The 27,988-nt window shown below is 37.6% G+C and overlaps 1 protein-coding gene across 1 annotated transcript; it reads right to left on the bottom strand.

Moving 5' to 3' along the window:
- Positions 1 to 4,577: 4,577 nt before the first annotated feature.
- Positions 4,578 to 27,287, bottom strand: LOC104075792 (rhotekin-2-like). Its single transcript, XM_009576427.1, has 9 exons — positions 27,239 to 27,287; positions 26,207 to 26,324; positions 24,387 to 24,587; positions 19,591 to 19,685; positions 17,196 to 17,302; positions 16,038 to 16,169; positions 9,087 to 9,252; positions 7,044 to 7,151; positions 4,578 to 5,514 (listed from the first exon to the last, which is right to left on the bottom strand). Exons 1-9 carry the CDS (start codon positions 27,273 to 27,275, stop codon positions 4,961 to 4,963), a joined length of 1,518 nt encoding a protein of 505 aa, XP_009574722.1. The 5' UTR covers positions 27,276 to 27,287; the 3' UTR covers positions 4,578 to 4,960.
- Positions 27,288 to 27,988: the final 701 nt, after the last annotated feature.

The following is a 27,988-nucleotide window of genomic DNA, read 5'->3' as shown; positions in this document are numbered from 1 at the left end:
AACTATTAATATAATTACCATAGAAAAAAATAAAATCACAATACTAGTAAAAATGTAAACATTTTAAGCTAATGTCTTTAAAATCGCAAAAGGTACCGTCTACCATTCCAGGACCAAATGAACAGCTAAAGACATTAGGTATAATATAAAAGGTTACTAAATTAAGTCTTTGTTCAGGCAATATTGCAAAAGTTGTTCATGTTCTGTGAAATTTATATTCAAGTTTGGACTAGCAATTTCTTTCAAGTTGTACTTCCTAGAAGAAGAGTTCAGGTTGACTATTGCCTCTGTCCGACTTCAAGACGGCAATCCCACTACTTAATTCTGCTTTTAAGCAGCAATTAATTCATTCCGGCAGCGAACAAGCAGGTACAATTTTCAGAGCGGGCCTGACATAATCCTCAGAAAAGTACCTGATCACATGCAGTTCAGCAGTAGCAGATGCCACCACCGTCTTCACCGTGCTACACTGGGTAGTTTGAGCCGTTCATTCTGGGTGCAGTGTCTCTGAACAAACACTGGTTTTCCATGGACTCCACTGCCAGGCAGCAGCACACCGACTTGCCTGCACAAATGCGAACATGGGGCAGCGGGATGCAAGGCCTGGGAGAAGCCACAGGCCTCCTGCTGTCTTCCAAGCCTCGTCCCAGCAGGAGGCTGGCTGATGTCACTTGTGCCTTTGTGAACTATTTCCTATTTCGGCATTGTTTATAGATGCTAATCAAATGACTTTTGGTTTTGGTCTCTGATATTTTGAGTCATGCAATTAAAGCACCCTCATGATGGAATGCAACTGATAAGATGGCTTAATGGGTACATTCTCTTTTAGTGCCCAGAAGCAGCAGTTAAATGGTTCCCACCATGTCCCGTAAGGAACAGGCTGCCTTCTACCTCTCTGCCTCTAGACTCCCCCGCACCCCCACTTTGAAGGACGAAAGCTAACAGCTCCCCAGCCCCACGCACTACCAACAGATGGGCTTCAGCAACCGCCTTGGGCCACGTCCTTAAGACCACACAGCCTGGGAAGTGAACCAGTGCAAAGTCTAAAACATCACTGTACCACACTGCGACATAGCTGGCTTCCTCCTATTAGAGTGCTTGGTACAAGCAATTTATTGGTCTTAGTTCCTGTTTTGAATATTCATCCTCATTATAGTCAGGAAAACTTGAGGAAAAAGAACAAAGGAAGAGTTCTAATTTCTGAACAAGCCTATGCAATGATAAGGGACCAGTATCAGTAATGAAGTATTGCAGTTTGTCACTATATGGAAAAGCCAAAAAATGTCAATTTTCCTCACAGATGTATCTTCTAATTATACTCCTGAAATTGTGCTCTGTTTTTATTACTAATATTTATGTTCTCTTACATAAACAAAAGCTGAGTACAAATGTATTTCCTACAACTGACTTTACTGTATAGCTAAGATCAACATTTGCTGGTAGCCTGCAGTTTTTATCAGTTAAACCAACTTGCTTAACAGAAGATGCGAAGGCAATAATAAATGCAATACAGAAGGGGGGAAAAAAAAAAGACTAGGTCAGTAACAATAAATAGTAAAACCTGAAGTCAACTGATGCTTCATAATAGGGATTATAAAGTGGTTGTTTAAAATAACAGAAACTACATTCGGTAGCAGAAGCCTTTCCAGCTGTAGAAGCCTAAATGTGCAATTAGTTAAACAAGTCTCAATGCTGCCATGACGTTTCACAGGACCGTAAGAACAACACTGTTGTTCTGAAGCAGGATGATCAGGGTAATTAATGACCTAGTTTGTTTAGAGGTGATCCGGGCAATATAGTCAACTGGCTCATATGAGTCTAATTTAAGGATAGATATAAAATGTCAATCAACACAGCTTTGTGGAGAATAGGTCTTGAACAACAGGTTGCATTTTACTCTTTGATATAGTAAGCTCGGCTTGCAAAGACACCTGCACTGAGGTGTTACCCGTAAGAACCCTAAGTCACCTACTGAAAACCAGATGAACACGACATTTTCTTTAAAATATCAGTACTAGATCAAATCAATACAGAACGTTATGTGGAAGACAGAAAACTAATTTCAAAATGCACTATTAATAGGGAATCAGCAAGAAGTATAGTTGTTTTCCATCTTACTCAATTTTTTAAACGCTCTGGGAAAAAAGGGACATGAACTCAATGGCGTGTCTGTTTGCTTTTCCCCACCCTCCTACCCATGTCACTGATGTAATAAAAACTTATCACCTCTCTCTACAAACCTTGCCTTGCATTCAATTTTAAAAATCAATGATCTGGAAGAAACTGTAAAAATCACTTGCAATAAATTTGCAAAGGACATGCAGACTGCTGGAGTAGTAAAGAATGAGGACAGGTCACTTATACAGAGCAATCTGGATCACTTCATGAGCAGTATTTTAATGCTGGTAAAATACAGTGTATATTTCTAAGAAAAAATAAGGTAGGGTAATAAGAGGATGATGTACCGCATTCTTGAAAAAGACTCTGAAGAGGACTTGAGCCATAAAAGTCGGCATCCAAGGCAATGCTTCCACAAAAACAGGATAATACAATTTTTGAGGAAAGAGGGGAGGGAGATATTAATCAGAGTAAGAGGATCACGTTATGTCTCTATACAGACCTCATGGATCACTATTGACACGTGGCATCTAATTCAGATGTCACACTCAAAAATATTTCAACACATGAGAAGTACAGAGAAGAACGTGAAGATTAACTAGTCTTGGATAACATTCATTGCCTAAGAAAGTTAAGGAATTCAGTACATCTCATCAGAGAAAAGGTTAAAAGGGACATAATCATATTTTATAACTACACACAAGCAATTAGAAAAGCTGATACTACAGAGATCAATATAAGCAATCAAATGCATAAAAAGACCAAAATAACTTAAGGTGGAGCTAGAAATGCAAATAGAAAATCAAGTGAAAAATGTACCTGGGGTAATTAACTATTGCAACAGGAGGTATGAGTGAATTCTCATCACTTGAAGACTTTAAATTAATATTAAATGCCTTCCTAAAATATGTATGTTCACTTCAAAACAAAGCCACTGAATTTAATAGAGAAACTGCTCATTGAAATTCAATGGCCTGTTGAATTTAAAAATAAATCCTCATTATGGTGCTTTCTTGCCTTATATATTTATGAGATTTATTTTGAAATATAACAACTAAATGGAAAGGGGTTACCAGGAAAAAGGTATTCTTTCTTTCCAGAGCACAGTAACATTTAAGGCTAGATTTAAAGCTAAATAAACTGCAGCTGGATTTTGGAAAATATGCTTTTTTTTTCACGTTTATTTTTCCTATTTCTTGTTCAGAGTTGCACAGTCCACTTAGCTGACTGTGTCTGATTTACATAATCATGTAGTTATTCTTCAGTTTTTCTGTTCCTATTTATAAACCATTCACAAACCATCCACTTAAGTAACAGCATGATTTATTGTAAGAATGATTATGGTTGTTTCAGAGGGAAAATGGAATGTGATTAAACGAAGAATGAACAAGGACATTCTAGAAATGAAGGGCTCTAATCCTGCGAAAGGATTTGTAAATGAAACCTGCCTCTCAAGCCCCATCCAAATAGCCAGTGAACTACTGAGGGAATTCAGCAGATACCTTTACAGCTGTGCAGCCAAGAGCTTAGCAGAAGACAAAAAAATAGATAAAACAAACAAACCAGCCATGCACACAATATCTTCTGGAGAAATGGTAAAGCTCCCAAAGCCATCCACACTTTAGGAAAAAAAAAAAAATTAATGAACTGTATGTATACAGTTGCTGATATGACTCTTTCAACACAGGTCTGAATACCAAGGCTCTAGAGGGAGATCTGCAAGCAGACCTTTGCTCTTGGATAAGTTCCAGCATCTGAGATAAATGCATCAACCAAGGAAAGGGTTGGATATTTAAGCTGCGGATCCAGGAGAAGAGAATCTTTTCCCTATGCAATAGGTGTTTTGCAGGTGCCACAGGAACCCTAATAACCCATGCTTCTTACAAAAACGGTGAGCAGTCTGATGGAAGAATATCAAACTTCAATATTTTCACCCGAAGTACTTATTCTCTGCTATTTCAGAAAGAACGAGTGGTGAAAAAACCCTGTTTGTTTACCAGTAACACTGTCGTGTTTACAAACCAGCTACCTACCAGGAACAGCTGAGAGGCTCCACAAAGGAAGAAGCTATGCTGCAGAGCCCCATTCGTCAGAAAAAACAACCGTAAAAATGAAATCCTGAATAGGTGTTTATATGCAGTACTGCTTTTAAATGTTTGTGTTAGTCTGAAATAAGCAGCAGTGATGGATCACATTCTTGCTCATATACAAATAATCCTGGTCCATTCGGACAGCGCATACACCAGCAAGAACTTAGGAGATCCCACGCTAAATTGATAGAACTGCTTCAGAAATTCACAGAGTTACACAGCCGTTCAGAAGAGCACAACAACTTTTCACAGTACATTATCTTATAAGCTATGGTTCCCAAACAGTGAGGGAGAGATAAGAATATTTTAGGTGAAGCCAAGCATAGAGCCCAAGAAAATCACCTTTGCAAGATCTGTGTGAATGTGTGTGAAATTCCCACTTGAACTACTCTGAGGAGCTGCAGATGGGCTGAGGGACTGGTAGAAGGCAATGGTAACATCCCTGCTGCAGGGACACTGAGTTACCCTGAACACTGACCGTTTTTCAAGGGGAAAGTACTGAACCACTCTTTTCAGAAGTAGCACTGTTATTTCAGATAGAGATAACTCCCCCTGTTACTAGTGCAATTATTTAGATGTTAGCGATGAGTACAGCTGACACTGCAGCTAGTAGTAATGCCCTGCATAAAAGAAAATAAACTTTAGCCTCAATACTTATAACCTATATGCTAAAATCTATTTTTACTTAAGAGTTATAGTAGAAGGCTGAGAAACTTAAAATTCCAGGGACTCTTCTAAGCTAATTACAATGTCTATGGCTGCAGCCATGATCTAGGGTCTAGCATTTCTGTGATGCATTTCTGTCTAGGGGTTGGTACCAGTTTGGTTTCAGACTCGGTCTTGTTAACCAATGAAATGGGATTCCCATGGCCAGCTAAACTGCTTTTTCTACAAGGACCAGTTTTGCGAGGAGCAGCAATGGGTGTCTGCCACTGCTGCATTTTCGTAGATAACTTTGAATCAAAGGAAGAACTACTAGCAGATGCACGGTCAGACTTCTCCCAGTTTTCCTTGCCCACTTGCTCTGTGTTCACCTGTGCTTTTGCACTATACGGTGACTTATCGGAGGGTGGAGGTGGAGCTCTTCTTTTCTTTCCTCTGCTATCATTAGGACTTGTAGTATCTCTTTTTGAGCCCAGATGCAAGTTTTTCTGAACAACCATGTCATGAGATCCATCAAAGAGTGAAGCCCATAGGGAAGATGCAGACTCTTTTTGCTGGCCAAGCAGGAACTCACCATCACTCTCTTCAATTTTTCTTTGTATGATATCAGCTAAGCCCTCATGTTTCACTGGAGAATCAATGCCTGTAATTTTGAGGGACAGCAATTAACTCGGATTAAAACGCTACCAATGATTTTACTGCTACCTATTTCATTATTACTGTTCAGAATACAAAACTGTATTAACTATGTCTCATGAAGTCTGGACTACTATTAAGAGTATTAATGGATGAAATGGAAAAGATTACATATGCTTTCAAAGAGACAACTAAGGTGACAGGAGGGAACTGTTTCCGTGACAGCTGGCATTGAGGCAACAGGGTAGGCATTGATATTTCTTTCCAAGTAAAAGTAGAAAAAATAACGTACTACTAGGAAACCTATATGTATTAGATATTAAACGTATTTTGTTGTCTAGTGCTTTGAAAATTTTGTTTCACAGAAGGCCCATGAAAAAGTCTATGACTAAACATTCTTGTGCTTCCAGCCTGCAGAAAATGGGACATCTTTACATATATCATTTTTCTTTATGTGCTTTAAGACTGTCTTGTCCCATTTCTTATCCCTCATATTGAGTTTTCTATGTATACTGCAGTAATACTAGCCTCAAACAGCAGCAATATCTTTTCTATTGCAGGCCACACGTTAATGATTTTCAACACATTTTTAAACACAGGGTTTTACCTATGAATACTATAAACAAGCAGGAAAAAAACCTGGAATATTAAGAGTGAAACAGAGTTTGTGTTCTGCTCCTCACTGATGTACCTGAGTATCAGTAGAATTATGCTACTGTATTACCTTCGTAAAACTTCTATATAGTTGATTTACTGCCTTTCTACTCTGCATTCATAGCTTAGATAGGACTCTCTTGACTGTTCAGTGCTCTGATGCACAGTAACTCAATGACCCACATGGCATTTTGAGCATCTTCACAGTTCCAATCTCAAGCAGCAAGCAGTCAGGCATTTATAGTTGTACAGTGTTTCTCAGCCAATACTGCATCGGATCCATTAAAACAAAGTGACCTACTTTTTCTAGTCTGTAAATATTATTTCTGTAATGAAACTATTAAAATAATCCTGCTGCATACCATTTTGCTCTGTAAAAATACAAGTCTCAGATACATGCTAGCTAGATTTTCCAAGCGTATTTTATTTTTCAACATCATTACCGAAGACTAAACAATTAGGTAAGTTATGTTAGGTAAGCCTTTAAATAGCTTTAAGAACAGCAAATTTATTTCATGCAGCTAGTTAAAGACATTACTGGTTTGCAGACTGAACTATTTTACCTTTACATTTCCTGAGCTTTATACTACTCTTACGACGAGTGTTTATTTCTAGTGACAGCTTTTTTGAATGTGTTCAAGGCTCCCTAGTTACAGTACAGATTGCAGATTTTTTGGCTCAAGGTGTAAAAATGTATTCATTATTTGTGCTATTACAAATTCGGATTTAATATGAACGCCTTGGTATGCAATTATGTTGCTCTTTCATTGTCTGAATTGTCCTTGAAAAACTCAGCATTTCAACATCAACACCAGAAGCCATCTGAATACAGACAATGTTGTTTCTGTTACCCTGCAACTTGAAAAGACAAATCCCACTTACTCATATCATGGTAGACGGAGGTCGCTTCTTTTGTCAAGAACAAAGGTGGTTTCCGTGGTGACATAATCTCAATTTTCATAAGTTCTTCACAACAATGTTTCCACTGGCCTGAGAGAGAAAAGAGAACAATGACTGGAACTTAAATACTTCAGCTTGAAAAAAATTGAAGCTATTATGTTGTGTCAGGAAACTATCTCCAAAGCAATGCTAAACAGTAAGCATTTTGGAATGCTCAGGATGCATTTGTATTTTCAACTCTGTACTCATTCTCTTAGCACAAAGGTCATAAGCTACTATCCTTAATTTAAGCATCCCAGCAGTATTGTTATACTATGAAGGTCAAATATCATAATTTGCCTTCAAATCCCCAAACATAGTATAAATTCATCAGAAAAAAAAACTAAAAAAAAAAAGAAAAAAAATTAAGGTTAGGGAAGCTTCATGAAGTCATCAGGGACAACCTCCAATACACTGCAAGCTGGATGTTATACAACTATGTTACAATGTTATAGTAAAGGAACATTCTGTCTTTAATAGAGGATAACTTGCCTTTTATCCGTTAGCAGACAAGGAAACCTCTTTTCCTATTAATAGATTTTGACCTTAAGGAAAACAAGACACAGTAAAATTACTTTGTTCATACCAATCATTCCAAGTTTTCTGAGCACATTAATTTTAAGAGAATTTTAGAACCAGGGAAGAAAAAAGGCATTTAAATGCCAAGTGACCCATTTTTTCTGAACCTAAGGAAAATGTCTCAAAAAATCCATCGGTATTCTATCTATAATGAATAAGAAGTAGTTCTCTTACCCCAGTCTATAGCTAATTTAAAGAGAATGCCCTAGTTTTTGGTCGGTGTGTTTCTTTAATTGATAGAGCCTTTTCTCATTGAGAATCAGAGCTAGAAAGGACTAGAAACATGAACTACAATACCGAGTTTCCACAACCTCAATTCACTGATTTTATTGGTGTGGCCTCTGACTAAAGACTAATATTTCATTAATTGACCTGGTTCTGTTTTCTGACCTGATAAAAATGACTATCAGGAACCAACTATACCTTGTCATAATAACTGACGGTTGTTCTCTACTCTTAATAAACCTGTGAGTTAAACTACTAAAGCAGAGGAAAAAGACAAATTAATCTATATAGTTCTTATATTAAATATTTAGGGTTAAACAAGCAACACAATATACTACTTCAATACCGTTTCACTGTTTTACACCAATAAATGAGTTTCTTCTTTCATGTAAGAACAGTGTCGTTCCAGAGGTTAGCCAAAGGATCAGGGTATCAATATATCATTTCATTTATAACCCCTGTTACAAAGCCTCAGGTACACCTTTTACAAGGCTCAAGTAAGCAGAGTGTATTTGCATGAATGGATTGGAGTGTGGCTAGGTGAGCATATTCCCATGTGACAAGGGGTACCAAAACCTTAGAATTACCAAGAGAATCAAGTAATCCCTATTGCAACAAATTGCAATTTAATTCATCCATAATATTGCTGAGCAAGGAAATCCCACATACATATGCCTACTTGCAAGGGCTGGCTGAGTCTGCACCCTAGTTAAGGCCCCAAATGAATCCAGCAACCTCACCACTTCCCACTAAGGCTTCCACGCCAAAAGGTTTCATACTTGCAGAATCTCACAAAACCAACACACCACTGGTAGGATGCCCAGGCAGAGGTGGACTCTTCCTGCTACAGTGGAGGAAGAGATAGTGAGAATTTAGCAGTTCTTTAAAAAATTATCTAGAACACTGCTAAAAGAGATCAAGTTCTTTCCGGACTGATGGACATATTCTGCTTCTGGTTTCCTGCAAAAACTCAGACTGAACACGTGAACTTTGGTTTAGTCAAATATTTGCCTTCCAACAGTTTAGACCACCACCCAATATTATCCCAAAGAACATTTTTCTTCTCATCGTTGCAAACAAAGGCTTATGAGGCAATTCCAATTCAAATTGTTCGAAGATCGCTTTGATGTTAAGTAACACCCCACTTGGAAGGCACGCTGCCAGCACTGCCTGCTTACTTACTCAGATCGTAAAAGTGCTGCCAGAAAGCCTCCGTCCACTTATGAAGTTCTTCCCTACTGTCAGTAGCAAAAAGTTGCACCACAGCCTCTCCAGACACAGGGTTGATAACAGAGAAGTTATTAGTTCTTCTCTTGGAGTCCTTATCCACAGCTCGAATTCTGGTTTCCTAGGAACGACAAACTGTAGTAATGAGTTATTGCTTCAGCTCCACAGTGGCATCACCTTATGGCCAATGACAGTGCAAGGGAGGTATCATTTGGCTTTTTTATCTAATGCAGATTAATTTCCAATTAAAAAAAAAAAAAAGGAACTAATGTCAGGAAGTGCTTATAAAAATATTTTCTCATAAAACTATTAAAATGGCATAAAATATGAAAAATAAGGGAATGGAGCAAAAGTACTGCAGTTTAGTTCTGAATTACAGAATGTACGTCCTATGTTTTCCCTCTCTCTGCCTTTACCAGCTCATCTCACACAGCTCATCCTTCTCCACAGCAGTTTAGTGAATAATCTAAAATGACAGCAAGCAGCTCCTTTTCTCTGAACTCTTCAGCTGGACAACCACATTGTTACAGCTACTATTGAGGTCACCTGCTGTACTTCTGTGGGCCACTGTTTATGCAATATATTCTAAATTTGTATCTATTTTATGTTCATCTTCGTGAATCAGTACATTCAGGGCTAATACTACAGTGACAGGAAATTTAAAAAGAAACTTATCTAGTCCACATTTAAAGGAGCTTTTGTAGCAGTTACTCATACAGTTCTGTTAGAACACATTTCCAGCATGAAAAAAACATTTTGCTCTAATATAAAAAAATCCTATTTGTCATTTCAAAATAGACATTTTAGTTTTGCCTTAATTAGGGCGAGCTACATAGAAACAATTAAAAAAATACATGCGAAGTATATAAAAGTCTGTCAAATTTCTTCAGCTAATGTTAGAAAGGCTCTCAGATTACGCAGCAGCACTGTTACAGCCAAGGTTTCCCCTTCTGTTCAGGGACGTAGTTCAATTGATTTTTATCTAGACTAGATCCAGTGGTATTTTCATAGTATCTAATTTCTTTGTTATGGCATTGCTACAGTAAAAAAAGCACTTATCCCTAACTGAGTGAAAAAAATTTTTTTCATGTGTAAAATACTGAAAGATTTTAGTTAAAGTCTGATAAAACACAACTGAAAAAATTTCCAGAACACAACTAGTCAATATTGCTGCTCATCACAACATGATGAACAAATTAAAATAATTAACATTACTTTATTTACAAAAGTAAAAGCAGAAGCCCCAGAAATATCTTTGCATATACAATTCAACCTGACTGAACAAGCAATGGCCTATTACAACACTGCTCTTAAAAGGATTTTTGGCATATCCAGGAGAGCAGCATAATCCCAAATCCTGGTGGGATGATGACTTTCGGCACCAGGGAAGCAGCCGGCACCCTACAGCTGGCCAGCCCCGGAGCCTGGCAGGACCCGAGGCTGCCTAATGCACATTAAGACCATGCGGCGCCCTCCTGCCGCACAAGGGTGTCCCCTGGCATGGGGAATGCCCCAGGGTTTGAAGGAAGCCAACAACCACAGCCAGAGCTGTGTTGGAACGTCTCTTCTCTGGATGGACAGTGAATCTGACCACAAAGGTGGGCTCAGGGCATTCCTCAAAATACAGTGGGGACAGACCAACCATGTTGCTTTTTACACAATTCAACCAAATGTCAAACATCTGCTAAAGATGTCAAATATACACTTACAGAAATTAAGTTTACGCATGGGATCCCATGGGGATACGCCTAGTTCTGATACTCAGAAAAACAAAAAATATTCTACAGAACATTCCCCAGGTTTTAAATGCATTACTGAAGTAACCATTTGAAATACCAACAGCTGCTTGTAGCATATCTGATGGATATGCTCATTTAAATTCCTCTGTCTAAAAATAGGAGATGAAGTAATTCATCCATAAGCGCTCTATATCCCATTAACTCAGGTAACCATAGATACCAGCAAAAAAATTAAATCAAATTGATTAACATTTGACAGGTAAGAACTTCAAGCATACCATACACACAAGTTTATTTAATGATGTTTGCTGCAGGTTTTATCCCACAACTATGGTATTATTCAAAGGAGATAAATCCTCAAGCAACAATCTATATCTGATGCTTGAATATTTAAGGAGTGATACAAGATGCCATTACAATAATGGGCTGATGAATTTACCAAGCTTGGGTGAATTACACTACATGCCCAGTTCCACTTAACAAAAAAATAAAATAATAAAAAAACTCAATCAAAAAACAAAAAAAACCCCACAAAACAACAACAAAAAATTGTCTTAAGGTACCATGTTATAATAATGCTCAACCTTTCGCAGTCTTATAGACTGAACTGAACCAACTCTGCTACAGCTATTGTAAAGACCAGAACAATCAGTGGATCGGAATAGGAAAAACTGAGTTGAATCTTGAACTCAAATGACCCTTTTTGGGGATGCTGAAGCCAGTCTTATGTTCTAGATGCAAAAGATTTTTTATTTTTTTAAGATGAGGAAAGACTAGAAGGGAAAATGATAGATTTTTCTTAATGTAATGTAAATACGAACCTGCCTCTATACTTTTCTCCTCAAATCAAAAAATCTCTTTGCCTGATAATACCTCTCTGGAAAGTTCATCTTTTAAGCTAAAAAGAAAAAAAACACAACAAAACAAAACAAAAACAAATGAAAAACAAGCCAAAAAAAAAAAGAGAGAACTTTTTTATTGCTGAGGTGCACTACTTTCCTGCTTAAGCCACACTGATGAGCACTGGTTATAAAGATCATTTTAAGACATCAAAACAAATTACAGTTCTTGAGAAAAATATTGAATAGCCTAAGATCCAGTTCTGTGTATCTATTTTAAGATTAAACAAACCAAATCACATATAACAAACGTCCCTCAAGTTTTTAGTACCAAAAAATAAACCAAGAAATAACAATACAACACTGGAAACAAACTATAATCTCATGTGTAGGTTTCTGCTGTAATGTTAACAATTTCCTTGGGGTTTGTTTTAAGCAAGCAGGGAAATATGGTTAAATTTAAAATTATGGCTTTCAAACACATTAATGCACAAGCCTGAATTCACCAGGTCAGCTACGAATATTTTCTCCTTTCATGTTCATTGTTTTATGAACTTGTATTAACATAACATCCATGTGGCTACTGGATGGTAAGTATAATGTGCAAGTATAATATGGAAGAGCAATATTAGGATTTCTATGCCATTTTAGATATCTTCAGTGCAATGCAGCAGCTGAAAACCAGGAGAAGGAGCTGGCATTATATGACCAGCCAGCATTCTGTGGAGCACCAGGGAGCCATAAAGCATAGTTTCTAAACCACACAATTTGAGCATGTGTGTTATAAGGTCCACCGTGTGCGATCTGGGTATTATATCTGCTTCTCCAGCCCGCATCCACAATCTCTTTCAAGCAATTGCAGGTCTAAACTGCGCAACGCGACATGAGATACCAGATATTTGGAGGCATTTAACTAGTCTGTGCTTTTCCAAAATAGCTTCCCATGTATGAAGGCTTGTCTAAGCCAACCAGTGGGACAAAGACCTTACTACAGAGAACATAGATATTTTCAGGGCTGCTCTCATTTCACCACTGCTGGAGTTCCCTGATGCAGAGAATATTGCTCATATTGCTGGCTCCCTAAATGTTCACATTGTCAAGAACTCATATTGATATCCTTCTGCTCCAGTCCAAGGGTGAACTCCCTGGTTCCCTAGAAATACTGTATGGTTCCCCTGAAATTATGCTGCTGCAGCCATCACTACATTTTCCAACTAGTTTCTCTACCTGACCTAGTCCAGAACAGATGTTCCAACAAGAACTGTCATTCAAGGTAACAGTCTGCAGAAATGCCAGCTGGATTTTGTCCTTTCACTCCTGCTACACTGTTTAGCAACCGATCTATGAACCCTGAGCCCATGGATGCAAACACTCGTTGTTCCTCATCCTGTTCACCTCAACGATTAGCATGAGCGCGGAGATAGCTCTGGGCCTGCTGCACCGCGTGGCACCAGATCAAAGATTGTACTGGCAAAATATGCCAGGAAGGAAATCACAGGCCTACATTAATTCAAAGCGATGTCCCAGAATTCCTCAAGCTTCAGGCACACGCAGCACAAAATAAAGTTCTATAATTTATGATCAGGACACAATAGGATATGTATTCCAAATACTGAGCAACTAACGTGAACTGCTGGCACATGCACCAATTGGCTAAGCTATCAGGTGTAGGCAAGGCCTTTATTATTCATTTCAAACTAAAGAAAACTTGAAAAAATTTCAGGAACTGGCCCATAAGGAATATTTCTTGTTCAAATTGGATTCCAGCAAATTTTCTTTGCTACAGAAAATATGATTTCTCTTTGCCTACTTAGTTGTGCAATATAATACGTTATAATCACATTTAGCTGGAACAATAATAGTAGCACTTGCATAATAGGAACTGCAGAACCATTCTTGCTCAACAGCAGTAGCAGTGAAGTCATCTGAAGTTGAAGTAATGACTTTGCTGGTCTTAATGGCTTCTTCAAGTCTCGATTCAAAGGGAAGGGAAATAAGGCTATCAGTGTGAATATTTTCCAGAGAGTTTCTCATAAATCCAGATGATTTCATTACTTTTCAGAAAGTATCTTTCAATTACATGTAAAGGATCAGCTTCACATTACAAATGAAAATGCCACATATGCAACCAGAAGAGATTTTAGTTAGAACGTCTAGAGTTGATGTTCGATCTCAACTTTCATTTTGAAATTGCTGTTTCTATAACAACATGTAGCAGACAAGCCCATATGATTAGTTTGATTTCATTTAATCTGTAAGAGAAATTTCATAACAAAGGAATCAAAAAATATCTGCAGGCATTAAGTTATTTTCAAGAGAAACTGTTTAAGTAGTAAAGTATCCAAATATGTTTTAAATTGCAATTTTTTTCTGGTTTTAATTTAAAATGAAGAAGGATTCAGTTATATTCTCTAGCAGTCTGACATTTTTGTAAAACTGTATAAGATACATGATTTATGTACCTTCTACATGTTAGCTTTAAGGATACTCTGCAAACGTACAGACAGTCTCCCAGCAAAGGCTTATTAAGCTGGATTTTAGGTTCTAAGTGTATTGGAGGAGCAAAATTTCTTAGTATGGTTATTTTAAAAGGAAAAGCAAAACTAGGATACAGACCCAAACAGAGATCTCCAAGGAAAGATTTGAAGTAGCCTGATAGATAATTTTCAAAAATATTACTGTCACATTTTAGAATATGGATTTAGTCATTCTATAATTTACTGAAGTTTACCATTTGTTAACTGATATTGTGAACAGCTGGAAAGCAGAATTATGGCAAAGACTGACCAGTGCAATTAAAAGTGACTGAAGAGGTAAGCAAGTAGAACTGCTTAAATATATATTACGGTTTAAACTTTTATTTAATGTAAATGCCTGAACAATTGGAAGAAAAAATGGCTTTGTTAAAAGATACGGCACTAGCAGAAAGGTGTTTTTAATTAAGGAATCAATTTAAATCTTAGCACATTAAAAAAGAAGTCCTAACACAAACAGGTCACATTGTTACCTCTAGTTTAAATGTTTGGTTTACATACCAGTCTCACTCTAGGTGAGAATGCAGTCATGTTTTCCAGAAACTTTAAAGCCACCAAAAGCTGATACTGCTGTTGTAAGAAGCAGTTCTTTATTACTCTATACCTCTACGCATTCCCAATCATAGCCTAGCCCCTTCCTTGTACCACACAAGCATTTGCGTAGCCATGTAGTGAACTGGATAAGAGAATTTATTAAAGGGAACCACATCTGAAGCCAACCCTCCTCCTTCCCCCCAAATGAGCTAATTTTAACCCACATCAGTTCCCTTGTCCAATTCATCAGTCAGCTGCCCTAACGCCTGCCCTGGCATAAAGCAGCACAGCAGCCAGAACAAGCAACTGAACGGGAGGAATGCTTCTTTCAGAATTAGTGTTGGCATCAGGCGTTCAAGTGGTACAGCAGCAGAATCCAGATTGACCTGTGCTTAACACAGTTTCCAAATGTGTCTATTTACTTATGTAAGATGAATCTAGCTACGTCAATTGCAAATAACATGAAATTCCTCTGCTCATCCTTATGTGATATTAATTCTTGATGACTGCACTAAAAACAGTTTTTGAAAGCATCTCTTCACTCTAATGCTCACAATTCTAGAAGATCCTTCCAATAACATCCCTAAATTGAACATTTAAATACTTACTTCAAATTAAATGCTTCATGTTTCTTTAGCCAAATAGTAAGTAACATTTTAATTTTAAGTTTTAAACCCCGCCTTTCCAATCAGGGTATGAAAAGCAGCAATAAGGTCATCCTAGAGAACAGAACTTCCAAAGTTATTGTTCACTGTACAAAACCAGTATTAAGAAAAGCTGCTTATTTTAAGGCACTAAAATATTTTGAACAATTTTGCAGCTCTCCTTCTAATTAAGACTGTGGCCAAATAGCACACAACAACAAAAAAGCTTTTGTTAAAATTTCACCTTGCTGAGGACAAAAGTCTACCAGAGCATTGCTAAAGGACTGTAAGCAATACATTTCTAAGGGCTGCCTTATGGAACTGTCATATAACAAGTTATCACTTTTCCTAAAGAAAAATATCCTCCTTTCTACCTCAGTGTTAACCAATCTAATGCAATAGAAGGAACTTACATCCACAGCTAAGAAATGTAATGTCCTTGCTAAAAATTCAGCAACTGCAAATTTCACTGAAGCATATCCCACCCACATGCTACCTATAAAGCATTCTGCATACCAGCAGCTTAGAGCTGTAGGTATGTCTTAAAACAAAAAACAGTCTCCCCCAAAATAAACAAAAAACCCAAAGCAAAAAAAACCCATACAACCAATTTTACCTTGTTGATGGAAATTGTCAATGCTGGCTCCAGTTTAGCCTCAATTTCTTCTGGAGAATAATAACAAAAGAGCTTGCCACCTCTTAGTACGCAATACAGCCTCCTCCAGCTAGTTAGACTTCCTATCATTTGCTAAAGGGAAGAAATAGTCAGAAATTGCCAGACAAACTACAAATTAAGAGCATATTACAAGGTATACACAGATCAGCCCTGTGTGATCAAAACTTAGCCACACTGAATTCTTTCCTAAAACAAAGACTTTCTGTTGCAGAACATTTCAGAGTCACTGATTTTTCAAATGTTAGCAATACTTTAAATGTCTTCTGGTGTTTTACAGTTTTTGCAGATTTATTGTCTTGTGACACTCACAATACAGAATCTGCTGGTTGGCACAGACAGAACGAAATCTAGAACTGGTGTCCACTGTAAGAAAGAAACCACCTTTATCGCTACAGTAATTACACAATAAGAGAAATAAAGAGTATCTCACTTTGGAAATACACAGTACATTCAACAAATGTCAAGCAAAGACATTTGTGTAGAATTTCCACTTTCGCAAACAATTTTCTGAACAGCTTTCATAAATGCATTATAGTTTCATAACCAGTTTAAAGCCTGTAATTCAGCACTCCTGACAAATGACCCAGTCCCTCTGGCCCTCTGCTATCACCTCCTTGTTTGCCTAGTTGTGCAATGAACCAAAATAGAGAAGTAAACTGAGTTCACATGAATAATTTTTGAAGGGATGAGTTTAAATATGGCTCGGTTCACCAGTCAGATTCACCATGCTGTGATATGAACTCTTGTGCTAGCACAATGAGAGGTGTGTACAAGGGTGAGATCCACAGGATTATTAGGACTGCTGCCGACGAGTACCAGCCTAAACTGATTCTGAAACAACGATTATACTTGATCTTTATGTAACAGCCTAATTAATTTTATTGATAAGCATGCCAAGGAAACATGTATTTCTTGACACTTAGCCACTCTTTGTAAACGCAGCTGTGAGATAGAATTTTCCCCCTTGCTCTAGGTAGAACAGGTAAAAAGTAACAGTTCTCAAGAAACCACTTCAGGAAAAAGCAAATGTTTTAACAACTGACTCTTAGTGACAGCTATTAACAGAAGAGGATGTAAACACAAGCAAGGTCTTCTTACCTGCTGATTAAGAAATCCTGCCATCATATCCCTAGCCATGCAGGAAGGCTGAGCAACTAAACGGCAACACATGTTTCCATACAGGGGGAGCCAAAAAGAGGATTCCTCTGCGGAAAAAGACCAGGTAAAAAAAAGACAAACACTTAGTCCAAACATTTGCCCTAAATATATAGTTTAGCTTTCTACATCCATTTTTACATTAAGATCATGAATGTAAATAAGCATTTTTTATATTTAAAGAAAGAGATCTCATCCTGTAGGATTAGACTAAAACTGATTTTTAGTCTTCAGTAAGTTTTTTTAATTAACAAAAAAAAAAGGAAAAAAAAAAAACCAAAAAAGAATTTCCGAAAGAATTTCGAGTAAAAATGGATATATTGTTCTGCAAGAATAAGTTGTTCTTACGTAAAATATAGCTCTAAATCTCATTTCACAGCTAGAAACATTTTGAAAGATAAGTACACTGGCCATCTCATCTAAGTGGGATCTCTGAGCCCATCCCATCGTGGCACACAGCTACATTTACACATGAGCACTTTGCTTCAGATTGTTTTATTAAGGATTAGAATTTGTATCTACTTCTGTCTTCAGCACTAGAAGAGCTTTTAGGATTCCAAGGAGTTTCCAATGAATTGCAACATCCCTCCTCGCTCAGCTCTACTGTGTAATAGGCTCTCTCTTCTGTAATTATAAGCAGGTAATACAATGTTCCATTGACATGACTCTCTCTTTGGTCATGTTTCAGAAATGCTTGTAATGAACCAAAATATCCAGGTATGTAATTTCTCACCAGACTAAGCTATGTAAATTAATGACAGAAAAAGGAATTTGAAGAAGGAAGAGTATAAAGTACTAATAAAGAAAGGCTTACAAATATCAAAGATACTCAGAATTATTCATCCAACCCTTCAACAAACAAATGTCCCATAAATCCTCGAATCTATAGTTATTCAGAATTAATGAAGTGTAAAGAATGAAATTCTCTTTGAGGTCAAGTTTACCTAGGTAAAAGACAAAGTTCCCAGAAGCTACAGTGAAATACAGTGAAAGTCCCATGTCTTAAGTTAACAATTAGAGGGTGGCTTATGGGAGGGGTTATCCTTTCAGAAAATAACGGACAAAGTATAAAAAACTGTACTCCTGCTACTTAAAACAGTACCTTCAGTTGCAGCATAATCATAGTCCCTGTGTTAGCATCTAGGTTGACTTGGGGAAGAGTGTCTGGAAAGCTGCCCAGAGGAAAAGGACCTGGGGGTGCTGGTCGACAGCCGGCTGAACATGAGCCGGCAGTGTGCCCAGGTGGCCAAGAAGGCCAACGGCATCCTGGCCTGTATCAGAAATAGTGTGGCCAGCAGGAGTAGGGAGGTGATCGTGCCCCTGTACTCAGCACTGGTGAGGCCGTACCTCGAATCCTGTGTTCAGTTTTGGGCCCCTCACTACAAGAAGGACACTGAGGCGCTGGAGCGTGTCCAGAGAAGGGCAACGAAGCTGGTGAAGGGCCTGGAGCACAAGTCTGATGAGGAGCGGCTGAGGGAACTGGGGCTGTTTAGCCTGGAGAAGAGGAGGCTGAGGGGAGACCTCATCGCGCTCTACAACTACCTGAAAGGAGGTTGTAGCAAGGTGGGGGTTGGTCTCTTCTGCCAAGTAACTAGTGATAGGAGGAGAGGAAATGGCCTCAAGTTGTGCCAAGGGAGGTTTAGATTGGGTATTAGGAAAAGTTTCTTTACTGAAAGAGTGGTCAGGCCTTGGAACAGGCTGCCCAGGGAAGTGGTGGAGTCCCCATCCCTGGAATATTTAAAAGACGTGTAGATGAGGCGCTTAGGGACATGGTTTAGTGGGCATGGTGGTGTTGGGTTGACAGTTGGACTCGATGATCTTAGAGGTCTTTTCCAACCTTAATGATTCTATGATTCTATGCTGCCAACTTGTGCTGTCCTAGAGCTGAAGTACAGCAACCAATGCAAGTTGCAAGCACACATGCTTACGTCCTGTGTTAAATATGGGCCTGAAACAACCTAGCTGAACTGAAGCTATTTTTCTACTTTCCATCTGACTACAGAGGAAAAAGCTGTTCTTCATTCTGATACCCTTCCTTGGTTGTGAGGAAGGGGAAATAATGTGTATATAGCTACAACTCACGTAAGACCAAGATGCAAATGACAGAAGAAACTCCCAAAAGAGTTAAATTTTCATCTGGACTTGAAATTTTACTCAACTTATAGTTTATTCAGCTGTGTACAGATGTCTGTTTTAGAGCCATTAAATATTTTATTAAAGTTGTTCTATATTAAGTATCAAGAAAAATAATCTCTTTAAGCTCTTTAGTTTACAAGAGAGAGAAATGCAAAATGTTACTGGTTTTTTATTTCCTTAAATTGGTACCATATGTACTTACCATTTCCTGTAATGGTAAGGTTGTGGGTCCTGAAATTGTCCTCAGCACTCTCCAGCCCCAAAGTGGTATACGCTAGCAAACTGTACTTTGCTCCCCTAAATGTGAAAGAAAAGGCACGTTTAAGACATTTCTGCTTTACGTTGCTCAGGCAGTAATTAAGGGGAGTCTAAACATGCCTGAGATAACACATTTGGATACAAGGGAACACCAAAGTGCAAGGCATCACCTGTCTGTGACCAGATTGCCACCCCCCAACCTCCTCCCACAGAACTCCCGTATCTCTGGTTTTCCTTGTAAACCAACACTGTCCCACAGTCTCTTCATCCGCTTCCTGTATCCTCACCTCCTGCCTCCACCCATTGCAGTACCTCCAGTTCCTTCCCACCCCAAAACTTCTAGGCCCTGCTGTCCAGGCCAACACCACGAGGCCCCATCAGGTGGCTCTTTCCATAGCCACCTCTCCTGGACCTGCCAGCCAGGAGACTTCTCCTGTGGCCACTGCCCAAAGCTGGGCTCAAGCTTACTGATGAGCCAGCGACTGCCAAACCCAGCGTAAAGGCTGTGCTTTCCAACCTCTCTGCACCCTGAGGATGCTAAAAGCATCTCTCTCCTCTAGTCAGACACTGAATAACTTTTAATAGTTTTACAACTTTTATTCCTAGGCCTAAACCAAATAGATTTGGTAATAGGTTAAAAAATTGCTATAGTTAATAGAACAACTATGATGACATAAAGTTTATCTGAAAATATAGGTTAAAAATTAAAAGGCTTTATACTGCTCCTCCATGTTGCTCTGCTCTTTTGCTTTGCCTGTGTAGACCACGCTTGATAAAACAGTTGTTCATATACATATTTTTTAATAGTATCTAATAGCTTGATTCTTCACACGCAGAAATCTGTGCAGAAATCCTAAGGTCAGTTTTGTAGCATAAAGGACTCTCTCACTTATTGTGTTTACAGGTTTCAGAATGTTTTATCTTTGGTTTGGATTTTGCCTAGGGAAAAAAAATCACATTTACAATTCAGCACAGTGCATGTGGAATGCAATTCTTGGAATAAACTAGTATAAATTTGGTACATGTTTAACCTTTTCCCCCAAATACTCTTCAGACTGAGTAACAGATTTACAGTCCAGCAATGCAGTAAGAATTCCACCTGGCTAATGGCAGTTTAAACAAAGTTCAGAAGAAAACAAACCCCTCAAAATCACTAACTACTCTCCCTAACAGGATCTAGTATAAGATCCTTAAAATATCTTCAGTACAGCATAAGATAGCTTAGTGGCGTAAAAGGTGAGAAGACACTACTAAACTAACATCACTAAAAAATAGTTTTCTATCATAGTATTTTTCAAATCTTATTTTTCCTAATAGCACAATGGGAACATACAGTTTTAAAATCTTTGGCTCTGCAGAGGAACAAGGCAGATGCCTACCTAGCCCTAACCCTAATGAAGGAGAGGAGCAAAAGCAGCAAGTTTGCTAGCAGGGAGGTCTGTTACATATCTATCTCAAGGGAATAAAGAAAAAATTAAATTCAATATAACATTCTGGGCGAAGAACCACTGCTGTGAAACATTTCAAGAGGGCAATCTGAACTAAAACTCATTAGCATTTGTATATATTCCCTACTAGACTGTTCCCTAACAAAAGATTGTCCACTGATTATGTTTTGCCATGCAGTTGAGCAATACATTACCATTCTACTTAAACTGTACCAAAAGGTTCAGTTTCTTCTCACAGATAAAACTTCTGTGCTGATTTTAAAGTTACTTTTTTTCTAAAGCATGACTAATTACCACAACGACCTTGCCAAAAAAAATAGCTACTTCACTTTTAAAATATGCTTCACAGTAACATTTTCGTTCTAAAATATAACCGTCATTCCTTTCAGCCAGCTGCAGCATAATTTAGAAAAGTTTTATCTGCAAATATTTTTCAAATTTAACTGGCTAATCGGGATTGTTGACTACATTTTGCCTCTACATTTCACAGAATTAGCTAACTGCCTTAAATGGCAGTTTCTTTGTATAACAAAGAATAATCTGCCTGCTGTATCTCATTCAGTACTTTGCATATCTATAGTATTTTTCAATGTAATAACTTTATTTAAAAAAAAATCAGCTCATCTCCAAAACATGCCTGTGGCAAAGGCTCATTGTTAAATCTGTTTACTGATCAAGAGACGGAGGCACCAAAGTTGCCACACAGACATTGGCGTGGGAAGGTGCAACTATATCACCCTTTCTATCGATGCATATTAATGAATACATCTCAGATTCCAGAATCTGTTCCTGAATATTAATCCCAATGCTAGAAATCCCAATCTTAGTTCACTCATCCAGACATATAGAGTGGAGGATTTGAAAGTCAAAAAAAAAAAAAGAAAATCTAATACACTCACCTTTCAATCAGATCTTAAATAATAGAAGGTAAAAACAAATATAACCTTCAGGTACTAAAACGAATCCAACCGTAAAAATGAGGCCATTAGATTAGACTATGTACTTCTAGCAAAATATCACTATGAATTTGCCAATTCAAACGTAGGACACCGAAGCCATGCCTCCAGCCCAGTGGAGGACAATACATAAAAGGCAATGCACTTCATGCACTTCAGGGAGCAATCTAGTTACTCTGGAATTCTATAGTATAATTGCACTAAATATTTTCGTTCTATGACAAATGTAAAAAAACCCAAACTTAAGCTAGAATAGAAAAATTAAGCACGCAAAAGACTGTATAGAAGTGAAAAGAGAGATAATTAAAAGTAGAGAGAATGTAAGTATAACTGAAGTTAACCAACCTAAGCAACCTTTCAAAGCACTTTGTCACTAAGCTTTTGCAAGAAGTTACAAGGCTGACAGTTTCCTCACTAACCAAGAAGTTCGACACAGAGGGATCACAGAGTTTTTGGAAAACGGAGAACTTCATCCCATGTGTGCTCTGAAAAGAAAAAGGCCTGTACAAATGAAATCTACAGAGAAAAGATGTTCATATGATACAGAAAGTTCCTTTTTTTGTTGTGGTATAATTTCATCTGCTGGACTGGTAAAATTCTCTGGGAATAGTTGAAAGATCTCTTGTAATCTTGCAATCTCTTCCCCTCTATAAGGGCTACATACCAAGGTCTTACTACTATAAATCCTAAGGGGAGCCTATAAAAAAAAAATTGACAACTTATTTTCTGCCTATAATAATCCATTTCTTTCCAAGAATCCTTTTTAGTCACCTAGCAATGCCATCATTAAACACATTATTGTTCATTTAACTCTGCTAAGAAAGTAACAGTCACTGTGAGATGATTATTTATAGTAGAAACAACAAATTTCAAGATGGAGGAAAGCAAAATACAGTTACAACTGAGAAACCAAAAGCAAAACCCAAGGGAGGAGGCAGCTGTTTAGATTGTCTACCAATGCTTCTTCCGTAAAAGACAGGCAATCTATATTCAAGCGAGTATGGCTAGCAAATAAGCCAGTGGTTATATCTGAAGCAAACTATATCTAATGCTAGTGTGTCATCGTCCAACTGGAGCTTAGGGAAAGCACAGCCACCTGAGATGACGCAGATTGAAAGATACATTGTCATTAGGGGGAACACACTGGAAAGTTAGTGATAAAATTTGCTTTGCTCTGTGGGTAAGATCTCTTGGATGTGTTTTTTTTTTGATTGAAACAGTAATATCAGTATACAGTAATATCAGTATACAGTAATATCAGTTTGACAAAGATAGAATATGCTTGAACATTTCCTTTTAAAATCCAGACAAATAGATATATGAAGCTAGACTAAGACTACACTCAATACCTGGCAAGAATTAGGCATTGATTCTTTACTGTTCAGCCACCAAAAAAAAAAGTAATTCCTTGAAAAAATTGCCTTCTAAAAAAAAAAAAAAAAAAAAAAAAATCAGTATTATTAGTATTTACAATTTAGGTACCTGGTCTGCTTAAATCCCAATGAAATTAAAGTAGCTGGGAAATATTAGTAGGCAGTTAACTTCATTAAAAAATGCATGAAAGACTTACGATCGTTGTTAAAAGGAAACAGGTAAATTACGGGGAACAGCACTTATTTCTACGAACACTGAAAAACAGTAAGTCATTTTAAAATGTCCTGTGCTAAAGTCAATTAAGGAAACTCTTGTTAAGCAGCTTGTAACTGTAAAGTGCTTTTGACAGTCCACAGTTTTACTGAAAAGCCAGCAAGCGGAATGGCCCCCATGTGCACAGCATGCACCCCAGGCATAACAGCTCGGTCAGCTTCATTAGGGGAGAAGGCACAAGAGAGGTTTCTCCTGTTTATATACCACACTTCTTTATTTCACACACCTTGTAATTTTAGACATGTCTACCTGTCTGTCAAGAATGAGCAAAACTGGCTAGGTGCAAAAATAATATGGGGGAGGGAGTAAATGGGAAAGGGGAGAAAGAGAGGTATATGGACAGAGGGACCCAGACAGACCGATCACACAAGCTTGGTTTCTTCCTTTGATTTAGATCAAACTAAAATATTACAGAGTTTGCAAATAGCAGTGGATTTACCAGCCAGCTGTATAGCAGAAAGATAGAGCCTACTCATGTGTTTCAAGATCAGAACCAGGCCCCAAGGCTGAGTGACATGGTTGGAATTCACACCTACTTTCCCATTTCCTATTTAAAATGTAAATTTTTTTTCACTCGGGTAAGTACAGAAATAATCACTTTCATGGCAATTTTCCAAAAATTTACAATATATTTGGCTTATTTATATTTTAAAAATGATAAAACCAGAATATCAATATATATGGCCTACTGGATGACCGGGTCAGCGGGCAAAAGGGATTCAGTGCCGTCTTCTTCCAGCGCAGCTTTGAGTTTCTTCCCTGTAGCTTTGCTGAGGGATGTTTTAAGCTTCTTTGCTAGTTTCTTAGGAGTGTTTGTTACATATAAAGACTCCTCTGTACAGCAACTATACACTTCAACCTTCACCTGGAAATCTGGTCTTGCTTCATCACTGAAGGGGAGGAGGAGAAAATTTCAGAGCATTTGTTAATAAACTGAGTATGCAGCCAAGGAATGCTGCTGCTACTATATATATTAAATAACGTATATTTCTAATCAAGGGAAGGAATGCCATCAGATTCAGGTGAAGACATACATTAATATAGAATTGAAGACTACAGTACACAGCAATAACTTAGTGTTGAAGTCATGGAATGGATGTTATAATTAACCATAAACACTTGCAAACAGGAAATTCAACGCTTAGGTTAAAAACTGAAAAAAACCCCATGTTATGGAAATACACAGGCAAGATGTTCAAACACACTTAAATCTGCCCTCTACTGTTATGCAAAAATCACATGACTGAAAACCTATCTGTGCCTATGGTCCTAAATCAGATTGAACTGTTTTAAAGATATCTTAGTCACACCCCATCCCCTCCACATTACTGAAGAAATCCTATCTCACTTACAACCAACAAAATTCGCCATTCATAACTTAACTACCTACTGCTGCGTTCTTCTGTCCGCAGCCTATGCTTTCTCTGTTCTCAGTTCTACCGATTCTCATGTTCTCAAGCTTAGTCATCAAACCAGAAGCCTAACCTCATCTTTCAGGTACAAATCACGTCATTACACACATGCCCATAACGAAACATCCCAAAGGGTTTTATAAAAAGTCTTTCTTTATCTCGGGGGATGCAAGGCAAATTAGAGTGCCTTTTCTGCCTTTGTTGCAGTATTTCACAGAAAATTATAATGGCCAAGTCTCATATCTTTGAAGAAGCACATTTAAATCTTTGCCCCACTCTTAACTTGAACAGGTGTTTAAGAGAGTTTAAAATCTGATTCAAAGATCCACTCTCTCTCAATCACTCAGTTTTTCGGAGCTTGACTTAAAGTTTTCAGTAGTTCTAGCTTTCCAGTCAGTCTTCCTCAGGAGACTGAATCTAAATTGCTAATATAAAAAATAAAGCAGAGGGGGGAAAAAAAAAAGTTAAGTGCCTCTCAGGACTCTTTTAAAAATTATAAAGCAACAAAAAAGTACATGAGAACACCTTTCTACTCTTTTCCAGGTTACTTTTAAAGATAAGTGAATAATTTCCTGTCTAGTATTCTTCAACTATAAGGACTGTGGCTGTAGCATATGCTCATATAGGTGTAAGAGAACATGAGGTGTGGAAAAGAAGGTCTGGTTTTAAGACAACTGTGACTTAGGGGAACATCAAAAGAGACCATAGCCTGCTGTACAGAATAATACTTAAAACACTGGGTGCAACATTCACGCCTATGCTTTTATAATGCTTTCAGGTTTTAGTATTAATTTAATTCTGTCCTTGAGGTACAAGTTTGTTTATCATTTTGTATAAAGAAAAATGCTTCAGCATGGCAAAAATGAAAAGTAATACAGTTCAAGTAGCACATGTACAACCAGCATCATTTTGTACATAAAAACCAACCTTCCAGAGGTGGGGATCCACAATCCACTGAAATTAACAGGACCTCTACTGGTTCCTTTGCCTACAGGAAAACTTAGTGGATCTCAGCCAATGTTATTCATAATCATATCCACTTTCAAAAGAAAACAGCAATATTTGTACTTTATTCAACAGAAATAAATTATACTCACAATATGGTTACATTTTCAAAACAGATATCTGTTATTGCTTTATCCACAATAGCCACCTCTGTATCAAAAACCTCAGCTCCCATTCTGAACAAACAAAAAACTGCATAGCGCTGTGATTCTGGAGAGAGCCAAAGAAATGTTTTATTAGCCATATTATACATCACAATACTAAACGCTTCCAGTAAACAAAAGTAGAAGAAATGGTAATTCGGATCTCTAAGGAATTGCCCTCAAATTCTTTCCATCATAAATTTTATATCATAGGATTTTATGATAATTGAACTATCAAAGCTGCTGTATAGGTAGAAAAACATTCACAGAGGGAAAAATGCCTACCTCTGCTCAACTTTTTTTTCCCCAATCATCAGAGGTAGTTTGTGCTAGCAACTTCAGAAATGTTAGCAAAAATGCAATTTTGTTTAATAAAACTGATTTTAAGCAAAAAACCCCAAACATTTGATCCAAAGCCTGTCTCATTTTATGAATGTACAATATAGGATTAGACTATTTTGCCACGCTTAGCCCCTCTGACCCTATTGAAAATCAAAGTGAAATCAATGCCAGGTGACAGCTGGAACAGATTTAGGGTTAATCTCCATCACACAGCAAAATGCATGTACTTGAAGACTATCCAATAATCCACTCAACACCACCAGCAACTTTCATTTAAATTTCTCACTGGAAACAGCCTCCAATATACTCTCTCAAGTGTAGACAAGACATAGAACAACATGTTTAATCAGAAGTTTCTCAGCTATCCATTTAATAACAACACTTTTCTATTACTTCGTCTGGAATTTTTCCTCAAAAGGACTTCTTAGAGATCAGGGCTTAAACATACAGAACTACAGGACTTTGAACTAACTCAACTTGCTACAACCAACAACTTTAAGTTAAGAGCAGCTATGCAACGAACAGAGTAAAATATGGACCTACTGAAAGGTCAAAGAAGGGGTTGAAATGAGTATGGACTTCCCCATCCAGTTTAAATTTACAAGCATAAGCAATTGGTTACCACAGCATCTTACATACTTTCTTTATTGCTGAAGTGATCAGAGCCTTTCCACATTAACGGTATTCGAATATCTAAACGGAAGAAAAAAGTAGGGAAATTAAGTTATAGCCAATACTGTAGATCTGTGATCAAAACAAATTACAAGAAGTTTCTTGTTTCTTTTCCTGATGTTCTGGAGGTAACAGGACCCTCTACCCAATGAACAGCATAACTATTTCAATTCTATTATCCATGTCAAAAGAAATTTCATCCGTTAGTTCAATTTTAAGTGTCATTTTCTTTTATAAATTATGCTAGGATAAAGAATATTTTAAATCTCATTTCAAAGTACCTGAAATAACATTTCAGAGTGGCTGTGTAACATAGTTCTGAGAGGTATTCTCAGAACTCAGAGGTTCTGAGCCCATTATTATGCACAGATGTAAACTGAAACTCTGCTTGCCTTGTGCTGGAAACCACTCATCCAACTGCAAGAAGAAAAACTTCCTGTTTTAATGGAAATTACTGGGATACTTACACTGCAAATACTTAAGTCTTGTTTTGCTAATCACAGAGAAAATATCACTTGTAATCGCATTCCCAGTTAGAATTGTCTCAGCTGGCATAAAAAGAGTTTAGAAATCTTTTTTTTTTTTTTAACTCAAAAATAGCCTTCTACACCAGAACCATAGTAGAGAGGCAATTACAGAACCATTATTTTAAGTCACGCCTGTCATTTTAATATTAAGAGAGTATTTTCTTCAACAAATTTTCCAATTTATCTACTC

Source organism: Fulmarus glacialis, unplaced genomic scaffold, assembly GCF_000690835.1.
Source record: "Fulmarus glacialis isolate BGI_N327 unplaced genomic scaffold, ASM69083v1 scaffold39724, whole genome shotgun sequence".
In the NCBI taxonomy this organism is placed as follows: Eukaryota; Metazoa; Chordata; class Aves; order Procellariiformes; family Procellariidae; genus Fulmarus; species Fulmarus glacialis.
Note: the sequence above shows the minus strand (reverse complement) of the source record. Positions and strands in the feature narration are given on the sequence as shown.